Source organism: Pristiophorus japonicus, chromosome 11, assembly GCF_044704955.1.
Source record: "Pristiophorus japonicus isolate sPriJap1 chromosome 11, sPriJap1.hap1, whole genome shotgun sequence".
Lineage (NCBI taxonomy): Eukaryota > Metazoa > Chordata > Chondrichthyes > Pristiophoridae > Pristiophorus > Pristiophorus japonicus.
This window is the reverse complement of record NC_091987.1, coordinates 176,718,256-176,738,470: the sequence shown is the minus strand read 5'-3', so window position 1 is coordinate 176,738,470 and position 20,215 is coordinate 176,718,256. Positions and strand designations below refer to the sequence as shown.

Sequence of the window (20,215 nt, the reverse complement as noted above, 5' to 3'; positions counted from 1 at the left end):
CAGGGAGGAATATAAGTCGGAAGTTCCTCAGACCAGGGGGTGTCTCGAACAGATGCCTAGAATCAGGAAAACTCTGCAACCCATCCAACAGGCGTCCCATTCAGAAAAAAATGTCTGCAGTCATCCAGGCAATCTTACTCACAGGCAGGTGGTGTACTCCTCTAAAACAGCAGGGGCAGCAGGAGAAACCATTGCTACAGATTCTCTGTCTACAATGAGATAATCAGAGTGCTACCATGTGAGGGCATTCCTGCTGAGCTGGGCAATGGAGGAATGGCTTTGGAGAGGAATAGTTTGATTAACCGTGCCACAGGAGGTTGAGGAGGGATAACGGCTCACAGTCACAGTTACAGAGGATGTAATTTGTGACTTTGGTTAGAACCATTTCATTGGCAGGGGCTGAATCCTGATTGGAGAGATTCAAAGAGTTGCAGGGGAGACAGGTGCGGATTTGGAAGGAGACAATACAATCATGAAATTTGGGGAGGAAAGGGAGATTGGAGATGGGGGTTGGTTGCCTGCGAGGAGAGAGGGGGTCATCGGTTTTTTGAGTATGGGTGTGATGGTGGCTCTTTTGAAAGCGAGAGAAATCGTATCTGAGGAGAGGGAGCCATTTACAGTGTCAGTTAGCATTGGGTCAGGAAGGGAAATTTTGGTGGTCTGCAGTCCAGTGGGAATAGGGCCTAGGGAGCAGGAAGTGGGTCTCATGGACAAGGTAAGCTTGGAGAGATAGGAGTAATAGGAGAGATACTAGAGAAAGCGGGTTGAGGGCTAGGACAGGGGGGAACTTTGGGGGAAATTTATCATGGTGTGCCAGGAGAAGAGGAAGCATCAGAGACAGCTGAATGGATGGTCTCAGTCTTAGTGATGAAGAAGGGCATGAGTTCCTCTCACACACCTATTGTTGGATGCGAGGATGGAGACAATTAGCAGTGGAGGAAAGAAGCCAGGAGTTATCTAATTCTCCAGGCTGATCCTGGATTAGTGGACAGTTTTGGCAGAGGAGAGTACACCCAGATAGAAACATAGAAAATAGGTGCAGGAGTAGGCCATTCGGCCCTTCAAGCCTGCACCACCATTCAATATGATCATGGCTGATCATTCACCTCAGTACCCCTTTCCTGCTTTCTCTCCATACCCCTTGATCCCTTTAGCCGTAAGGGCCATATCTAACTCCCTCTTGAATATATCCAATGAACTGGCATCAACAACTCTGCGGAACGTAATTCCACAGGTTAACAACTTTGAGTGAAGAAGTTTCTGCTCATCTCAGTCCTAAATGGCTTATCCCTTAGCCTTAGACTATGTCCCCTGGCTCTGGACTTCCCCAACATCGGGAACATTCTTCCTACATCTAACCTGTCCAGTCCCGTCAGAATTTTAAATGTTTCTATGAGATCCCCTCTCATCCTTCTAAACTCCAGTGAATACAGGCCCAGTCGATCCAGTCTCTCCTCATATGTCAGTCTAGCCATCCCGGGAATCAGTCTGGTGAACCTTCGCTGCACTCTCAATAGCAAGAATGTCCTTCCTCAGTTTAGGAGACCAAAACTGAACACGATATTCCAGGTGAGGCCTCACCAAGGCCCTGTACAACTGCAGTAAGACCTCCCTGCTCCTATACTCAAAACCCCTATCTATGAAGGCAAACATACCATTTGCCTTCTTCACTGCCTGCTGTACCTGCATGCCAACTTTCAATGACTGATGTACCATGACACCCAGGTCTCGATGCACCTCCCCTTTTCCTAATCTGCCACCATTCAAATAATATTCTGCCTTCGTGTTTTTGCCCTCAAAGTGGATAACCTCACATTTATCCACATTATACTGCATCTGCCAAGCTTTTGCCCAATCACCTAACCTGTCTAAGTCACCCTGCAGCCTTTTAGCATCCTCCTCACAGCTTACACCGCCACCCAGTTTAGTGTCATCTGCAAACCTGGAAATATTACACTCAATTCCCTCATCCAAATCATTAATGTACCGTATATACTCGCGTATCATGCGACTTTTGAAGACCAAAATTGTAACCTAAATTTGGGGGGTAGCATGATACGCGAGATACAAAATTTGCGGGTGTGAAGTGCTGGCCAAGATTAGGCTGTTAGCCAGTAAACACACGAATGCCCATTTTTCTTGCTTCTCGTAAAGCATAAAGTCTTATTTTAGATCGTGTTATAATATAACCATTTTCTCGATTTACGGACACCCACTTCGATACTTTATCTTCTAAATGCGGCCAATGACATTTCGACCCGCGATTTGCGCATTTATAGGAAGGAGTTTCCTTCAATTTTTCTTTTTGTTTTCTCCAGTTTCGGACACAGCTTTCTCCGACACCAAACAGCTTTGCAGCTTTAACGTTGTTGCTTTGTTCCGCTTCGGCAACAACTTGCAGCTTAAATTTGGCAGTATATTTCTTCGCAGATCTTTTCTCCAGAGTGGCTAAGGGTAGAATGTAAAAATATATTTGTCATAGTTTACTACCTTAGATGAGATTTGGAACGAAATACGGTAACTGTTTATTATCGTAATGAGAAACAGCACTTGTTAAACTTGTTTGAAAGCCTAGCCTAGTGTCATCTGGTATCTCAAAAAAGTGACTCGCATGATACATAAGATATATGATAAAATCATGTTTTGGGGACGAAAATTTAGGGGTCGCATGATACGCGAGATCGTAGGATACGCGAGTATATACGGTATATTGTAAATAGCTGGGGTCCCAGCACTGAGCCCTGTGGCACCCCACTCGTCACTGCCTGCCATTCTGAAAAGGACCCGTTTATCTCGACTCTCTACTTCCTGTCTGCCAACCAATTCTCTATCCTCGTCAGTACATTACCCCCAATACCATGTGCTTTAATTTTGCACACCAATTTCTTGTGTGAGACCTTGTCAAAAGCCTTTTGAAAGTCCAAATACACCACATCCACTGGTTCTCCCTTGTCCACTCTACTAGTTACATCCTCAAAAAATTCTAGAAGATTTGTCAAGCAGGATTTCCCTTTCATAAATCCATGTTGACTTGGATCCCATCACTGCTTTCCAAATGTGCTGCTATTTCATCTTTAATAATTGATTCCAACATTTTCCCCACTACTGATGTCAGGCTAACCGGTCTATAATTACCCGTTTTCTCTCTTCCCTCCTTTCTTAAAAAGTGGTGTTACATTAGCTACCCTCCAGTCCATAGGAACCGATCCAGAGTCGATAGACTGTTGGAAAATGATCACCAATGCATCCACTATTTCTAGGGCTACTTCCTTATGCAGAATATCAGGCCCTGGGAATTTATCAGCCTTCAATCCCATCAATTTCCCGAACAGAATTTCCCGCCTAGTAAGGATTTCCTTCAGTTCCTTCTTCTCACTAGACTCTCTGTCCCCTAGTATTTCTGGAAGGTTATTTGTATCTTCCTTCGTGAAGACAGAACCAAAGTATTTGTTTAACTGGTCCACCATTTCTTTGTTCCCATTATAAATTCACCTGAATCTGACTGCAAGGGACCTACGTTTGTTTTCACTAATCTTTTTCTCTTCACATCTCTAGAAGCTTTTGCAGTCAGTTTTTATGTTCCCTGCAAGCTTCCTCTCATACTCTATTTCCCCCCTCCTAATTAAACCCTTTGTCCTCCTCTGCTGTATTACAAAATTCTCCCAGTCCTCAGATTTGCTGCTTTTTCTGGCCAATTTATATGCCTCTTCCTTGGATTTAACACTATCCTTAATTTCCCTTGTTAGCCATGGTTGAGCCACCTTCCCCGTTTTATTTTTATTCCAGACAGGGATGTACAATTGTTGAAGTTCATCCATGTGATCTTTAAATGTTTGCCATCCACCGTCAACCCTTTAAGTATCACTCGCCAGTTTATTCTAGCCAAGTCACGTCTCATACATCGAAGTTATCTTTCCTTAAGTTCAGGAAACTAGTCTCTGAATTAACTGCGTCACTCTCTATCTTAATAAAGAATTCTACCATATTATGGTCACTCTTCCCCAAGGGGCCTCACATAACAAGATTGTTAATTAGTCCTTTCTCATTACACATCACCCAGTCTAGGCTGGCCAGACCTCTAGTTGGTTCCTCGACATATTGGTCTAGAAAACCAGGAGATCTTCCTCCACCGCATTGCTACCAGTTTGGTTAGCCCAATCAATATGTAGATTAAAGTCGCCCATGATAACTGCTGTACCTTTATTGCACGCATCCCTAATTTCTTGTTTGATGCTGTCCCCAACCTCACTACTACTATTTGGTGGTCTGGACACAACTCCCACTAGCGTTTTATGCCCTTTGGTATTCCGTAGCTCCACCCATACAGAATTCACATCATCCAAGCTAATGTCCTTCCTTACTATTGCATTAATTTCCTCCTTTTCCTTTCTGTCTATCCTTCCTAAATGTTGAATACACCTGGATGTTGAGCTTCCAGCCTTGGTCACCCTAGAGCCATGTCTTCGTGATGTCAATTACATTATATCCGTTAACTGCTTTCTGCGCTGTTAATTCGTCCACCTTATTCCGAATACTCCTCGCATTGAGGCACAGAGCCTTCAGGCTTGTCTTTTTAACACCCTTTGCCCCTTTAGAATTTTGCTGTAATGTGGCCCTTTTTGCTTTTTGCCTTGGGTTTCTCTGCCCTCCACGTTTACTTTTCTTCTTTATATCTTTTGCTTCTGCCCCCATTCTACTTCCCTCTGTCTCCCTACATAGGTTCCTATCCCCCTGCCATATTAGTTTAACCCCTCCCCAACAGCACTAGCAAACATTCCCTCTAGGACATTGGTTCCGGTCCTGCCCAGGTACAGACCGTCCGGTTTGTACGGGTCCTACCTCCCCCAGAACCGTTTCCAATGTCCCAGGAATTTGAATCCCTCCCTTCTGCACCACTCCTCAAGCCACGTATTCATCTGAGCTATCCTGCAATTCCTACTCTGACTAGCATATGGCATTAGTAGCAATTCTGAGATTACTACTTTTGGGATCCTATTTTTTAATTTAGCTCCTAGCTCCCTAAATTCGTCTTGTTCCATTTTTTACCTATATCGTTGGTACCTATACGCACCACGACAACAGGTTGTCCACCCTCCCCCTTCAAAATGTCCTGCACCCGCTCCAAGACATCCTTGACCCTTGCACCAGGGAGGCAACATACCATCCTGGAGTCTCGGTTGTGGCTGCAGAAACATCTGTCTATTCCCCTTACAATAGAATCCCCTACCACTATAGCTCTCCCACTCTTTTTCCTGCCCTCCTGTGCAGCAGAGCCAGCCACGGTGCCATGAACTTGGCTGCTGCTTGCTCTCCTCTGATGAGTCATTCCCCTCAACAGTACCCAAAGCGATGTATCTGTTTTTCAGGGGGATGGCCGCAGGGGACCCCTACACTACCTTCCTTCCACTGCTCTTCCTGTTGGTCACCCATCCCCTATCTGGCTGTGTACCCTTTACCTGTGGTGTGACCAACTCACTAAACGTGCTATTCACGACATCCTCAGCATCGCGGATGCTCCAGAGTAAATCCACCCACAGCTCCAGTGCCGCAATGCGGTCTGTCAGGTGCTGCAGGCGGATGCACTTCCCGCAAATGTAGTCGTCGGGGACACTAGAAGCGTCCCTGACTTCCCACATAGTTCCTACATTGTCCGAGCTCTCCTGTCATGACTTAATCCTTAAATTAACTTAATTTGGCAACAACAATGCTCGAAGGTTACCTACTGATAGGGAAACGAAAAAGAAAAACTATTCACCAATCACTTACCCCCTTGGCTGTGACATCATCTTTTGATTTCTTTCTTCCTTCTTGCCTTTTCTCCCTGCTGCAGCTGCACCGGCTGGCCTTTTGTAGGCCTCACGAACTGCCGCTCCACCTCCCGACTCTCCACTGGTCGCTCCGACGCTCCTGTTGGGCCTTTTGTAGGCCTCACGAACTGCCGCTCCTACTCCCCGCTGGTCACTCCGATAGTATTTGATATGGTCCAATGCAATCTGGCTAATTAAGTTTGTGCCCCTTTGACCAGAAGATCAACCAGGATTGGATAGAGTAAAGGTTTTGCTGGGAGTAAAAGCTTCAAAGTTGGACTTGTGGAAAGTGGATAAGCAGGATGATGGCTGCAGAAGTAACGTGGTGAATGGAGGGCCAAAGGCAAGGCAGTTGTGATTTAGAAAGTGCAGTTGTCAATAATTTGTGGGTGGGATACTATGTGTGGAGGAAGGGTGATATGGTGGGACACTGTGTGTGAGGGAGGGGTGATGCATTGTGTGGGGAGGTTGTGATACGGTAAGATATTATATGGATACAATGGTATACTGTGCCACATGGGGAGAATACAATGAGATACTGTGTGAAAGGGTATGAAATAGCCATCATTGCAGAGGAGTGTGAATAGGGATTCAGTGGTTTAGTGTGCTGGATGGGTGTAGGGGTAAGGATTATCTTGCTGGAGTACTCTGATATCCCAATTCCAAGTGCAGCATTATGTAGAGCCTGCCCTGTGCAATGTCTGACTGTACTGCTGGGGCACGATTACTCTCTTCTCCCCCAGGACACAGGGCAGTCCCATCTCGGCATGTTGGAGAACAAAAAATATATTAATTTTATTTTTACTGTGATTTAATAATGTTTTGCTGCCACCACAGAAATGTAACTGGTCATATTATTTAGTAATTAAATATCTCTGGAGTCAATATTTATCCCTCAACCAACACCACTAAAACAGATTACTTATTGTTCGTGTCAGCCGTGGTTTAGTGGGTAGCACTCTCGCCTCTGAGTCAGAAGTTTGTGGGTTCAAGTCTCACTCCAGAGACTTGAGCACATAAATCTAAGCTGACACTCCAGTGCAGTGCTGAAGGAGTGCTGCACTGTTGGAGGTGCCATCTTTCGGATGAGACGTTAAACCAAGGCCCCGTCTTCCCTCAGGTGGATGTAAAAGATCACTTGGCGCAATTTCTAAGAAGAGCAGGGGAGTTATCTCTGGTGCCCGGCCAATATTTATCCCTCAGTCAACATAACAAACAGATTATCTGGTCATTATCACATTGCTGTTTGTGGGAACTTGCTGTGCGCAAATTGGCTGCCGCGTTTCCCACATTATAACAGTGACTACATTCATCGGTTGTAAAGTGTTTTGAGACGTCTGGTGGTCGTGAAAGGCGCTATATAAATCCAAGTCTTTCTTGCTTATATAGTGCTGTTTGTGGGAACTTGCTGTGCGCAAATTGGCTGCCGTGTTTCCCACATTACAACAGTGACTACATTTTAAAAGTACTTCATTGGCTGTAAAACACTTTGAGACGTGCTGAGGTAGTGAAAGGTGCCGTTTAAATGCAGTTTTTATTTATCTCAAAAATACTCTGCTCTAGGGGAGCTGTAGACATTATGTTATTGCTACTGTTCCTAAATGTGCGGTAGTGTAGCACTGTGGGGAAAGCCCGGGATTTGGGAGAATGTATTGGACGATTATGCTGTCACATCTGATTGCGCTCAGCTGCTTTTCATCAGTGAGGAATGCCCTGGCTTCGGATTCCAGGTGCCGTGAGTGTAGAAGGGTCTACTCCAGGATTGACAGATGTGTGAGACACTGTCTGCTGCGCCCACCATGGCTTACTGGAACAGTGCTGGAAAATGCTGTTCAGCCGACTATCGGGCTGCGCTGATTGAGCCTTACCCAGTCACTCACTCATTGGTATTCCTCTCTGTGCTGCCAACTTTCTTGGGCCTGGAATTGGTGCAACATTCTATATAGATGATATCATAGAAACATAGAAATTAGGTGCAGGAGCAGGCCATTCGACCCTTCTAGCCTGCACCGCCATTCCATAAGATCATGGCTGATCATTCAACCTCAGTACCCCTTTCCTGCTTTCTCTCCATACCCCTTGATCCCTTTGGCCTCCCTTTTGAATATATTCTATGTATCTAACAAACTGGCCTCAACACTTTCTGCGGTAGAGCATTCCATAGGTTAACCACAACGGTGTCAAACATGATCGGAAATAGGAAATTGGCAAATCTACGTGGAGAGATTAGAGAAGCTGGGGTTGTTTTCATTAGAGCAGAGATGGAAAGTTAATACTTACATACCTGAAGGGGAAAAATGTGCAGGGCTATGGGGAAATATCTCCTCATCCCAGGAATCAATCTAGTAAGAGTGTTTCAGAGAGTCACTGATGGCCTGCTGTGATACAGACCAGAAGATCCCAGGAATCGATTCCCAATGTGCACTAAGTTAGTTGATATCAGCCAAGTTGAGGATAAGGATTCAGTGTTTAGTGGGTGGAGGAGGGAGAATTTGCCAGGGTTAGCACTCCTTGCTCGCTATCCATAACCCCCTATTGTCAAGGCCTCCCCATAAAAATTGACTGCATGAAGGACCAGAGGACAGCACCTTCAGTGCTGGAAGGACAAAAAAGGGGAGAAAGTTCAAGGGTGGAAGGGTGAATGTGATGGTGTGTTTGAGCAAGAATACGCAGTTCCAGGAAGCTCAGGGAGTGGGTCCCTACTCGCCCTGATAGTCTGAGAAGTGTGGTTCCTCCTCACAGGGGAAGACATCCTGAGAGATTATTCTAGCGGACTCTTTCAGGGTGGCACATGCCAGGGAGCAGCATGCCCAACTCCACTCACTGCGGGTCCTGTGTGGTATAGGGAAACTTAGAATGGAATAAGAACATAAGAAATAGGAGCAGGAGTAGGCCATTTGGCCCCTTGAGCCTGCTCCGCCATTTAATAAGATCATGGCTGATCTGATCTTGGGCTCAGCCCCACTTCCCTGCCCGCTCCCCATAACACTTGACTCCCTTATCGTTCAAAAATCTGTCTATCTCCACCTTAAATATATTCAATGACCCAACCTCCACAGCTCTCTGGGGCAGCGAAATCCACAGATTTACGACCCTCTTGAGAGAAGAAATTTCTCCTCATCTCAGTTCTAAATAGGCGATCCCTTATTCTTGAACTATGCCCCCTAGTTCTAGATTCCCCTCCGAGGGGAAACGTCCTCTCTGTATCAACCTTGCTGAGCCCCCTCAGTGTCTTATATGTTTCAATAAGATCACCTCTCATTCTTCTAAACTCCAATGCGTATAGGCCCAACCTACTCAACTTTTCTTCACAAGTCAATCCTTTCATCTCAGGAATCGACCTAGTGAATCTTCTCTGAACTGCCTCCAATGCAAGTATATCCCTCCTTGTGAATGTAAAGGGGTGAAGTACCTCAAAAAGAGTAAGTTACTAAACCAGAATCCGCACGCTCCCTCCCTCAACCGTACTACCAACCTTAAGCAGTCCCTGAATGGGGAATTACAAGGGTAAATCTGTGCCAGGCCATTTAATGACCGACCTTTGCAGTGTGCCACCAACCCACCTGTGACTAGGGTCCCAGTTCTTTGGAAGCCAGTTTTGTTTCACTGCTAGACGCTAGAAACCGCTGGATGCTGCTCACTTGCCATTTTATTTCCTATGTTCATCCCTCTGAGTTTCTCTCTGCACTGTTCGCCAGTCAGGCTTCTGATAATCTTGGACTACAGGCAGCTGCTGCTAGGTGTGTAATGGCAGCCCGAGGTGAGTTACCTGAAGTGCCTAACCACAGATTGATGCCTCATCTAAGTAGCATGATTGAACTTGAGAACTCACTGTGAACAGATACTTCCACCGCGTTGCGCAACCGTGCGGCTAAACTGTGCAGCTTATCATCATCAGAGGCAGTCCCTCGGAATCGAGGAAGACTTGCTTTCACTCTTAAAATGAGTCCTTAGGTGGCTAAACAGTCCAATACGAGAACCACAGTCTCTGTCACAGGTGGGACAGATAGTCGTTGAGGGAAAGGGTGGGTGGGACAGGTTTGCCGCATGCTCTTTCCGCAGCCTGCGCTTGATTTCTGCATGCTCTCAGCGACAAGCCTCGAGGAGTTCAGCGCCCTCCCAGATGCACTTCCTCCACTTAGGGCGGTCTTTGGCCAGGGACTCCCAGGTGTCACTGGGGTTGTTGCACTTTATCAGGGAGGCTTTGAGGGTGTCCTTGTAACGTTTCCGCTGCCCACCTTTGGCTTGTTTGCTGTGAAGGAGTTCTGAGTAGAGCGCTTGCTTTGGGAGTATCGTGTCTGGCATGCGAACTATGTGGCTTGCCCAGCGGAGCTGATCAAGTGCGGTCAGTGCTTCGATGCTGTGGATGTTGGCCTGGCCGAGGACGCTAACATTGGTGCGTCTGTCCTCCTGGGGATTTGTAGGATCTTGCAGAGACATCGTTGGTGGTATTTCTCCAGCGACTTGAGTGCAGCTTAACTGCTCCTGGCAACAGTCATGACTCTTTCATGAGTAACAAAAAAAAGGAGTTACATTGTATACAATGCCTTAGCACATTTCTCAGGAATATCCCAAAGCATTTCATATGCAATGAGCAGAATTGTGTGAGCGCTGTTTTTACATGGGCAAACGGGTTGGCCATTTTCTGCACATTAAGCTCCCACAAATGGCAATGAGGTGAATGACCAGTTTATTGGTAGCATTTGTTGTGGGAGGAAGGTTAGCCAGAAAGTCAGGAGAGCTCCCTGCTCATCTCTGAACAATGCCTTGAAATCTTTAATGTTCAGTTGAAATACCAAAACCAGCAAAGAGGGGATGCTAATTTAGCAGCTCATCCAAAGGGCTGCACCTCCGACAATGCAACACTCCCTCAGTATTGCAGTCGTGTCGGCCTATGCTCAAGTCCTGAGTGGAGCCTGAGCCACAATTTTCTAACTTGGGGGCAAGAATGCTTCCCACTGAGCCAACCCTCATCGATAAGGTGAGCTTGGATAGGGCATATGATGACATTGTTACAGTGAAACATTTGCTTGCAAAGAGCCGGCTCCTGGTTTGAATGCTGAAACCGCAAAATCCATCACTGGTTTTAAATCGGATTCCTGTACAAATTCTGACAGGGAGAGCTGCTTCAACAGATAGAAAAACGTCACTTCACAGGGGCATTGCCAAACAAAAATTGACACCGAGCCACATTAGGTTATGAAATGTTTTGGCAAAGAGGTAGGTTTTAAGGAGTGTCTTAAAGGAGGAGAGGTGGAAATCTGGAGAGGTTTATTGAGGGAATTCCAGAGCTTAGGGTCTAGGCAGCTGAAGGCACGGCCGCAAATGGTAGAGTGATTAAAATGGGGATGCGCAAGAGGCCAGAATTGGAGGAGCACAGAGATATCAGAGGGTTGTAGGCCTGGAGGAAGCTACAGAGATAATTGTGTTTACGGATGGTATCGCTGAAGATGTGAAAAAGGATAGATCCTTGGGGGACTCCAGAGGTAACAGTGCGGGAGCAGGAAGAAAAGCCTCGGCAGGTGATTCTCTGGCTATAACTGGACAGATAGGAATGGAACCAGGCGAGGTCAGTTTTTGAGGAGAGGGGTGATAATGGCAGTTTTGAAGGAGAGGGAGACAGTACCTGTGGAAAGAGAACCATTAACAATATCAGCTAACATGGGGCCAGAAAGGGAAGTTGGATGGTCAGCAGTTTGGTGGAAATAGGGTCGAAGGAGCAGGAGGTGGACCTCAACGACAAGGTGAGCTTGGATAGGGCATGAGGGGAGATACAAGAGAAAGATGCGAGTTCAGGGATAGGGCAGAGGGGAACCTTAGAGGAAGTTTGGCCCGGTGGGTTAGGGGAAAGGAGGTAATAAGCAGAGGGAGCCAAACGAATGGTTTCAATCTTAGTGGCAATGTATGCACCTGTGCGCATGCTCACAGGCCTGTGGAGCTGTTGCACTGTGAGTGGCTTAGCCAGTCATGTGATGTTCACAAGACTCAATAAAACCCCAGTTAATAGAGTTCAGGTTCTCCACGATGAGGCGTGCAGTTGTGAGCCTGGTGGACGAACTGGTAGTGTTGAGTTTGATAAAGCGTTGACAATAAACCCGCTAGTTCTCTACAGGAAATGTGTAGCTGTGAATTCTTAAGCAAAGAACCCATGAAGCAAATACACTACATCCATGAGTTCCTCACACTTATTGCAGGTTAGAGTGGAAGAGCAGGGCAGAGGGGTTTAAGAAGACGGATTGTAGTGGGGTTATCTTTGTATTCCAGGATGGCCCTGCAATTGTGAGCAGTTTAGGCAGAAGAGAGAGAGTAGGACCCGATAGTGCTTCATGTGGTCCAGACAGATCTGGTGACGAATGGCTAAACTAGTTGTCCAGCAAAAAAATGTTATGAGAAGTAAGTTATTCTGCGTTTCCCTCGTGTGCTGTAGGTAGATGACTTGTACCTGATCGCTATTTCCCACCGGCGCGACGTGAAGTCACTGCGAGACCTCACAGCAGAACACCTGCCGATGTTACAGAATATACTGCAGGAGGGACAGGTGAGTGCCTGTTGCATCAATCTACAGTTGCTTTTGTAATGCACTAAGACTAGTCACGTTGACTCGCAGATCATTGCAGCTGCTGCACGTATCGGCCGACTTACTTTCAACTTGCAGCTGGCTACATAAGATCTACATGGAGAATTAAACCATCGAGATTTACAGCACAGAGGAAGTCATTGGCACGGTGTCCATGCCAGCTCTTGGCTACAGTAATTAGAATGAATTACACTGCCCCGCTCTCTCTCAATAGCCCTCTTATCTTATCCAGCTTCCGAACATTGATCCAATTTTTCCTTTGACTGGAGTGCAGCCCGGGTCTTGGGAGAGTGGCCAAAGTCTGCCATTCACTTCTGGTCACTGCCGCCAAATCTTGTAAATCGACTGAACCTCGTGAGCCTGGCAGTGCCCTGCCCACAGAGGTTTGACCGTGACAAGTCGATCAGTGCACACAATGCAGAGCGCTCGCGTGGCAGCATGAGCAGGAAGTGTTGCCCATGGCAGCCCCACCGGCAATCACCGCATGGCCATGTCATTACACCGGCACCGGTAAACATGTCGATAGAAGGAAGAGCCCGTTTACCGGCCCCGGGAAGACCAGTGGCAGTCAGTCATGTTGCAGCTAAAATCAACTTTTCCGATTTGAGAAAAAAACACCTCTTGGTGGCTTGGCTTGCAGTGTTGCCAGTTGAGCTTAAAGTGCTTGTCAGTACCAGATCGACTTATGAGCAGGTTTAAACATACACGCACTTCCTTAAAAATCGGACCTCTAATTACAACATTGATTCTCCCAGCAGTTGCACAATTTCCAGGGACTGATTTGTTTTTTAAAAAATGTACGATTCGAAGCGAGAATTAAGAACGTTTCGATATTTTTTCCTACCCCGCGAAACGTGGGCACGGAAGAAATCGTGTGTAATAGTCGGGGGACGGGCGAGCGAAATGTGAATGTTTGCACCACTGGGTAGCTAGGATGGCTTCATGCCCATGGTTTGCCAGTTCTAGAGTTTCCAACTTTTGCTTGGCAAGGGAGTGGAGGCGAAGCATCTTCTTGTTGACTAGAAAAGGGGCAGCTCTGGAAATCGGAGTTTGTCACATCAGTTAAATACCATAGGGCATCGTCAAAGTAAGCTGCCAGTGCACCGGCCCAGGCATGATGGGCCGAGTGGTCTCCTGTGCTGTAAGATTCTATGATATAGTCTTGCTTACAAGGATATATTGTAAGATCGTTGTTCGATAGCTCTTGTTAATTGTATTCAGGGGGTGGGAATTAATTGGGGACTCTCTTGTGTTCATATGTGTGGGAGCAGGCCCAAGAAGGGGAGGAGCTTATCTGGGGGATGCACGGTATGTAATGTGTGTCTCTGTAAATAACTGAAGACTAAGCTCTTGTGTTCTATCCTTCACCACCTGGCTATCCGACTTTTACATCCGCGATGATCTCATTCGATGCGAAGCAGGCTCGAGGGGCCAAATGGCTTACTCCTGCTCCTATTTCTTATGTTCTTGATGTTCTCTCCTGCAGGTGGCTATCTCCAAGCGTTACGATATTGCAGGGAGCCAGCTGAGGATTTACCTCCATTATCAGCCCTCCTACTACCACCTTCACGTTCACTTCACTGCCCTTAGCTACGACGCTCCGGGGTCCATGGTGGAGCACGCGCATCTACTCTCCAGCGTCATCGAGAACCTGCAGACCGACCCGGAGTACTACCAGCAACGAACTCTGACCTTTGCCCTAAAGGCAGACGACCACCTCCTGCAGCGGTTCAAAGAGGCAGGAAGGGTGTAGAAGAACGAGAGAATTTTGTTCACATGCGTTCGGCCTTTGCGGTCGGTGTTCTTTGAGCTGAGCTGACCCGGCGCCACATGCCTGTTGAGTTGGGTTACACTGCTTTAGAAACGTCAACAGTGCAGACAGATGCCCTTTGAGCAAGCAGGCCCTCAGCCTGACCTCCGCTTTCTCAGAACACAGACCGTCAAGAGACCCTGCTCGAACAGACCAAAATAAATGTTTTTGCTAAGGTGTTCAAATGATACTTGCCAGAAATTGGAAATAGCAAAGAGTCAAATCCCCAAATATAGCTTTAAAGAACAACAACATCTTGTTCTGTCAGCGCAGTCAGGCGTGACTTTGTGCTCACCATCCTGGCTTTTCACACACAGAAGTTGGCGGGGGTGGGGCGGGGTGTGAGAGAGGAGAGAGAAATGTGTGCATTTCTAAGCTGACACAAAACCCAGCCAAGATTGCTGAATAGTGTTTGTATTCTGGTCTGATCATGCAGAAACGCTTGGAAATCTTTGTTCTGAGCATGCAGGGGTCAGGCTGGGTGACGGCTTGCTCAATGGAACATCTGTCTCCAGTATTCATACTTCTAAACCAGTGTAACCCAACTCGGCGTGTGTATACGTTTCTGGTTCTTGATTCTGCTACTTTCCTGTTACAGAGGATGTGCTATTTGTAGCAAAATCATGAGCTTGTTTATAAAGAACTCACTAAATTATTTGCTGCAAATACAGCAATGCCTGCTCTGTTTATGTTTCTCTCTCCTCCTTCCTTCTGGAAGTCCTGACTCTTGCTGGGGTCCAGTTCCACAGGTGCGAAAGACAATGTTCAGCACCTTGGCCGTTCTTCATGTGCAAGCCTAGTTACTGAGTGACGGCAAAGCTAGTCAATCAAAGGGGATGCCGCAGCGCTTATTGTGTCTTCACGCAAAGTGCGGACTTGCACTTCCAGCTGAAGTCACTGGACGATAATCGGAAGTGGGAGCCTGGTCTGTTTTTTTCTGACTGACTAACTTAACACAAAACAGAGATTACATACGAAAATAACGGGCAGAAAAGCACCAACTGATCCATCAAGCCTACCCCACACCCATGATGGCCAAAGCATCGTGACTGGACTGTTCCCACCCACCCCCCCCGCAGCCAAGTGATCACCTGATGCGTGTGGCTCAGGAACATACTAGTTGAGCCACCAAACCATTGCAGGAGCCAATAGCTCCATTTATAAGGTATTTTATAGTCTCTTCATCTTTTGATGTTCCAGCAGCTCGCTTGGGTGACCTGCTCCGGCACTACTGCCTGGAGTTTATCACTAGGACTTGTGCCAGAGTGCCCAGGGCACTTTTTTTTTTTACCAGAGGAGATCCTCTTTCCAGTGGAGAAACATTCCTCTACCCAGCCGTTGCCTTGATGGTGGGTTAATTACCCTTCCACCTGGGCCATGGGTTTTTAATTTTCAGAACAGCTGAGAACCGCTTTTTGCAGAGAAATTGAACAATCCCAGCTGAGGCTCTGTGACTCTTATGGGCAGTTTTCTTCCCCTCTCTTTGCCCATCCCTGGAAGACACTGACTTTTACTTGGGGCACAGTACAACAATTGCCAATAGCTCTCCAGTAGTACCTTAATTGTATGTAACCTTAGACAGTGAGTGTTGGCAAGTGATTCAGTTATAGAGGGAACAACAAGCCCCATCCTCACATGATCCACAGATGTGTACCAGTACCAGGAACCCTGATGAGGTTTTGTCCCTCCTAAGGTCAGTTGTAGCTTCCCAATGTCTTCTCTGCCTGAGATTGGCCAACTGCAGATACCAGGAATGCAACCCTAATCCTTCTGTTCTGTAACGCTCAGTAATGCATTTACCCAGCAGAGTACTGGGCGAGGATTTGCTTTTTCCCGACCAATACCCAAAACGAGATACTTAGCCAACTTTCAGGCGGTATGCACAGCGATATGATTTAGAATCAGAACATTTGATACCATGACGATTATAATTTTTTAAAAGCAGCTTTGTAATAGTGTTTAAAGGTTAATAAATGTTTTTGAGAAATAAACCACAGTGAGAGCAATTCCTTCATAACCACTATTTTGCAGAGCTCCAACATGCCCGATGTCTATAATTACCTGCATTGCTAAGAGGTGACACAGTTGAATAATTCAGGCATCCTCATAAACTGAAAGAGTAATGTTTTGAACTTGTATAGAGGATAGTATGTCCCATTTCACGATTTACAAGACATTAATCTAATCCTGGGCCTTGATGATAGCGTTTAGCCACAAGAACATAAGGGAAGTCAAGGACGAGAAGAGGTCATGCGACCCATCAAAGTTTGTCCCTGAAGTGTCCAAACAACAGCCCATGGGCCATATGGAGCTCATGGAGGACACATTCGTTCTCGCCCGGAGAGCAGTCGGTGTCCTCGCCAACTGCCGTTGATATCCGCCCGAAATGGCTGCTGCGCTAAACAAGGTGAATTGGTGTGAGGGGCATGGTGATCATCATCATTATCATAGGCGGTCCCTCGAACGAGGATAACTTGCTTCCACAAGAGTTCACAGATGTTTCAATGAAGGACCTGATGTTCCAGTCCTGAATTCCAATTGAGGGGGTGGAAGATACCTGTGCATGGATTTTTTTTAACATGTGGTGACCGTTGCACACCAGCCACCACACGGGCTTGACAGACCTAGGTCTTTATCCAGTGCCAAAGATTGAACCAGGACGACTGGAGACCTGCTCTGCTGCACGGACCTAGTGCGCGCACATATCGCAGTGTGGGCTGGCCCGTGCTGCCCCTGGGCCCTCGGCTCTTCTGGGCCCCGTACCTTCATTCGCTGCACCTTCGCCCACGATGTTCCAGGGCCCGGTGCTCCAGCTCTATTTATAGCCCCGACCTGCGGTGGTGTTCTCGCACAAGTCGGGGTGGCCCACTATGTTCCAGGGCCCGGCGCTCCGGTGGTAGATGGTGCAGCGCTAGCCATAGGTGCAACGCCGTTCTGCTGACATTGCACGAGGGATCCGGGACCAATTAGCAGTCCTGGTGCAGCGTTGCTGCTTCCCCGAGCGTCTGTGTGCGAGGCTGTGAAGTGCACAATGCGTTGTGGGCCGTGAGGAGCTCTGAAATTTAAAGGGCCATGTACATTATTGAAGCAAGGGAAAATAAAATGCACTGATTCAATATGTTTTTCAGCCCTTTCTGTCTTTTAACTATTATTCAATATTTAAAAGAAGTTCCAAATGTCAATATTCAGCACTTAAAGCTAAATTACCTTCCTAACCTTAACAAATGGGAAAATTGCCTCAGAACTACCGCAAATGGCTCAGCAAGCCAGGGAATGGGGCACCCAGAGTCTCGCACACAGCACTCCAGCTTTGTGCAGAGGGTCAACACTGCAAGACTGGCCCTCTACCCACAAGGGTCAGGAGGCCCTCCAGAAAGAACAATGTGAGAGTGCATTATCAAGCCATCACTGCCAGCAGTGTCGCCCCCAGCACCTGGCTCCAGTGCCTAAAGAAGCTTCATGACCTCAGACCACTGGTCAAGGTCAGTGAATGCATCTTCAAAAGATGTTACCTACCAACTGAACCACTAGCCTCACACACTGCTCAATGCAGGATCCCCAATCATTCACCTACCAACAATCTGCACCAATGATGAGGCACATCCCCCATTCCTAGCACAGCCCATTGTGTCTGTGGTGGCCCTTTCAAAGAGTTAACCAATTAGTCCCATTCCCCTTGCTTTTTCCCCATAGCCCTGTAAATGTTTCCTTTTTAAGTCGAGATCCAATTCCCTTCTGAAAGTTACTATTGAATCTGCTTCCACCACCCTTTTCAATTCAGTTTTTAAAATAAAATGTTTGCTATCAGTAATCGTGACCATGAAGCTGTCGGATTGTCATGAAAACCCAACTGGGTTTTAGGGAAACATAGAAAATAGGTGCAGGAGTAGGCCATTCAGCCCTTCGAGCCTGCACCGCCATTCACCAAGATCATGGCTGATCATTCCCTCAGCACCCACCTCCTGCTTTCTCTCCATAACCCTTGATCCCCCCAAACCGTAAGTGCCATATCTAACCCCCTCTTGAATATATCCAATGAACTGGCATCAACAACGCTCTGCAGCAGGGAATTCCACAAGTTAACAACTCTCTGAGTGAATAAGTTTCTCCTCATCTCAGTCCTAAATGGCCTACCCCTTATCCTAAGATTGTGTCCCCTGGTGAATCTTGATGTAATGTGGCCATTTTTGCTTTTTGCCTTGGGTTTCTCTGCCCTCCACTTTTACTATTCTCCTTTCTATCTTTTGCTTCTGCCCACCTTCTATTTCCCGCTGTCTCCCTGCATAGGTTCCCATCTGCCTGCCACATTAGTTTAACTCCTCCCCAACAGCACAAGCAAAAACACTCCCCCTAGGACATTGGTTCCAGTCCTGCCCAGGTGCAGACCGTCTGGTTTGTACTGGTCCCACCTCCCCCAGAACCGGTTCCAATGTCCAAGGAATTTGAATCCCTCCCTTCTGCACCACTCCTCAAGCCACGTCTTCATCTGAGCTATCCTGCGATTCCTACTCTGACTAGCACGTGGCACTGGTAGCAATCCTGAGATTACTACTTTTGAGGTCCTACTTTTTAATTTAACTCTTAGCTCCCTAAATTCGTCTTGTAGGACCTCATGCCGTTTTCTACCTATGTCGTTGGTACCTATATGCATCACGACAACTGGCTGTTCACCCTCCCTTTTCAGAATGTCCTGCACCCGCTCCGAGACATCCTTGACCTTCGCACCAGGGAAGCAACATACCATCCTGGAGTCTCGGTTGCGGCCGCAGAAATGCCTATCTATTCCCCTTACAATTGAATCCCCTATCACTATCGCTCTCACACTCTTTTTCCTGCCCTCTTGTGCAGCAGAGCCAGCCACGGTGCCATGAACTTGGCTGCTGCCGCTCTCCCTGATGAGTCATCTCCCTCAACAGTACCCAAAGCGGTGTATCTGTTTTGCAGGGGGATGACCGCAGGGGACCCCTGCACTACCTTCCTTGCACTGCTCTTCCTGTTGGTCTTCCATTCCCTAGCTGGCTGTGGACCCTTTACCTGCAGTAAGACCAACTCGCTAAACGTGCTGTTCACGTCATTCTCAGCATTGTGCATGCTCCAGAGTGACTCCACCCGCAGCTCCAGTCCGCAACGCAGTCCGTCAGGGAAGGAAATCTGTCGTCTTTGCCCAGTCTGCTGTCTATGTGACTTCAGCCCCACACCGGTGTGGATGACTCTTGATTTCCCACTGACGTGGCGTAACAAGCCAAACATTTGCCTGGGCAACTGTGGCTGGGCAATAAATGCCGGCCTTGCCAGTGACGCCCACATCTTGAGAATGAGAAGAGCAGACCGTTCCACACTGTGACCAGTGCAACAAGAACAGAGGCTCCATCAGTCACCAGAGAACCCAAGCAACTTCTGATGATCCACCCACCCTTGATACGAAGATCAGCACTGCATATGTGGAGTAATAGATCTTAGTTTGTTAGAAAACGGTGTAAGAATCCAAATGATTGTAGGCAGTCGAGGTGTCCGATTCTTGTTTCACAAGGTACTGCACGAGAAGGATTTCATTCTTCACTGCCTAGAAATAAATGTACATTACGTGCCGATGAAAGGACCTGCAAATGCCAGAAATCAGATATAAACACAGCATCTAAAGGCTGTAAATGAGCAACAGGTTTGTCCTGCTTTCACCAGATATGAACCATGTTTATGCAACTTTCTGCCTGATTTGAGGAAGTAAAATGGAAGATAATTCCAGGCCACAGTACCTGAACAAACCGAGCTAGATACACTTAACATGTCCATCCATTTGTTGTGTTCTGCCCTAGGGGCAGGTCCTAACTCAAGTTTCACATGGACGATTCTTGAGCCAACTACTAGGATAGAGTTGCTGAGGTGTTCTCGGGTTTACCGTTCATTCCCCATGGTTTTTTTTATCTGTGGAGTTCCTTCTCCTAGATGGGCTGCAACCAAGGTAAAAGAGCTCCACTTACCCTTTACAATGGGGGGGGGTGGGGGGTGGGCACCATCACCCGT

At 47.1% G+C, this 20,215-nt stretch overlaps 1 protein-coding gene across 2 annotated transcripts in view; it reads left to right on the top strand.

The window, feature by feature from the left end:
• dcps (decapping enzyme, scavenger) overlaps positions 1–16,185 on the top strand; it is a 106,309-nt gene extending 90,124 nt beyond the window's left edge. Inside the window, exons 5-6 of one of the 2 annotated variants that reach the window (XM_070894296.1) lie at positions 12,235–12,345; positions 13,871–16,185. In XM_070894296.1, the coding sequence (XP_070750397.1) occupies positions 12,235–12,345; positions 13,871–14,137 (378 nt within the window). In that variant the 3' untranslated portion in view covers positions 14,138–16,185. The remainder of the gene's footprint in view (positions 1–12,234; positions 12,346–13,870) is intronic. The other variant, XM_070894297.1, reaches the window with a different exon arrangement.
• Positions 16,186–20,215: the final 4,030 nt, after the last annotated feature.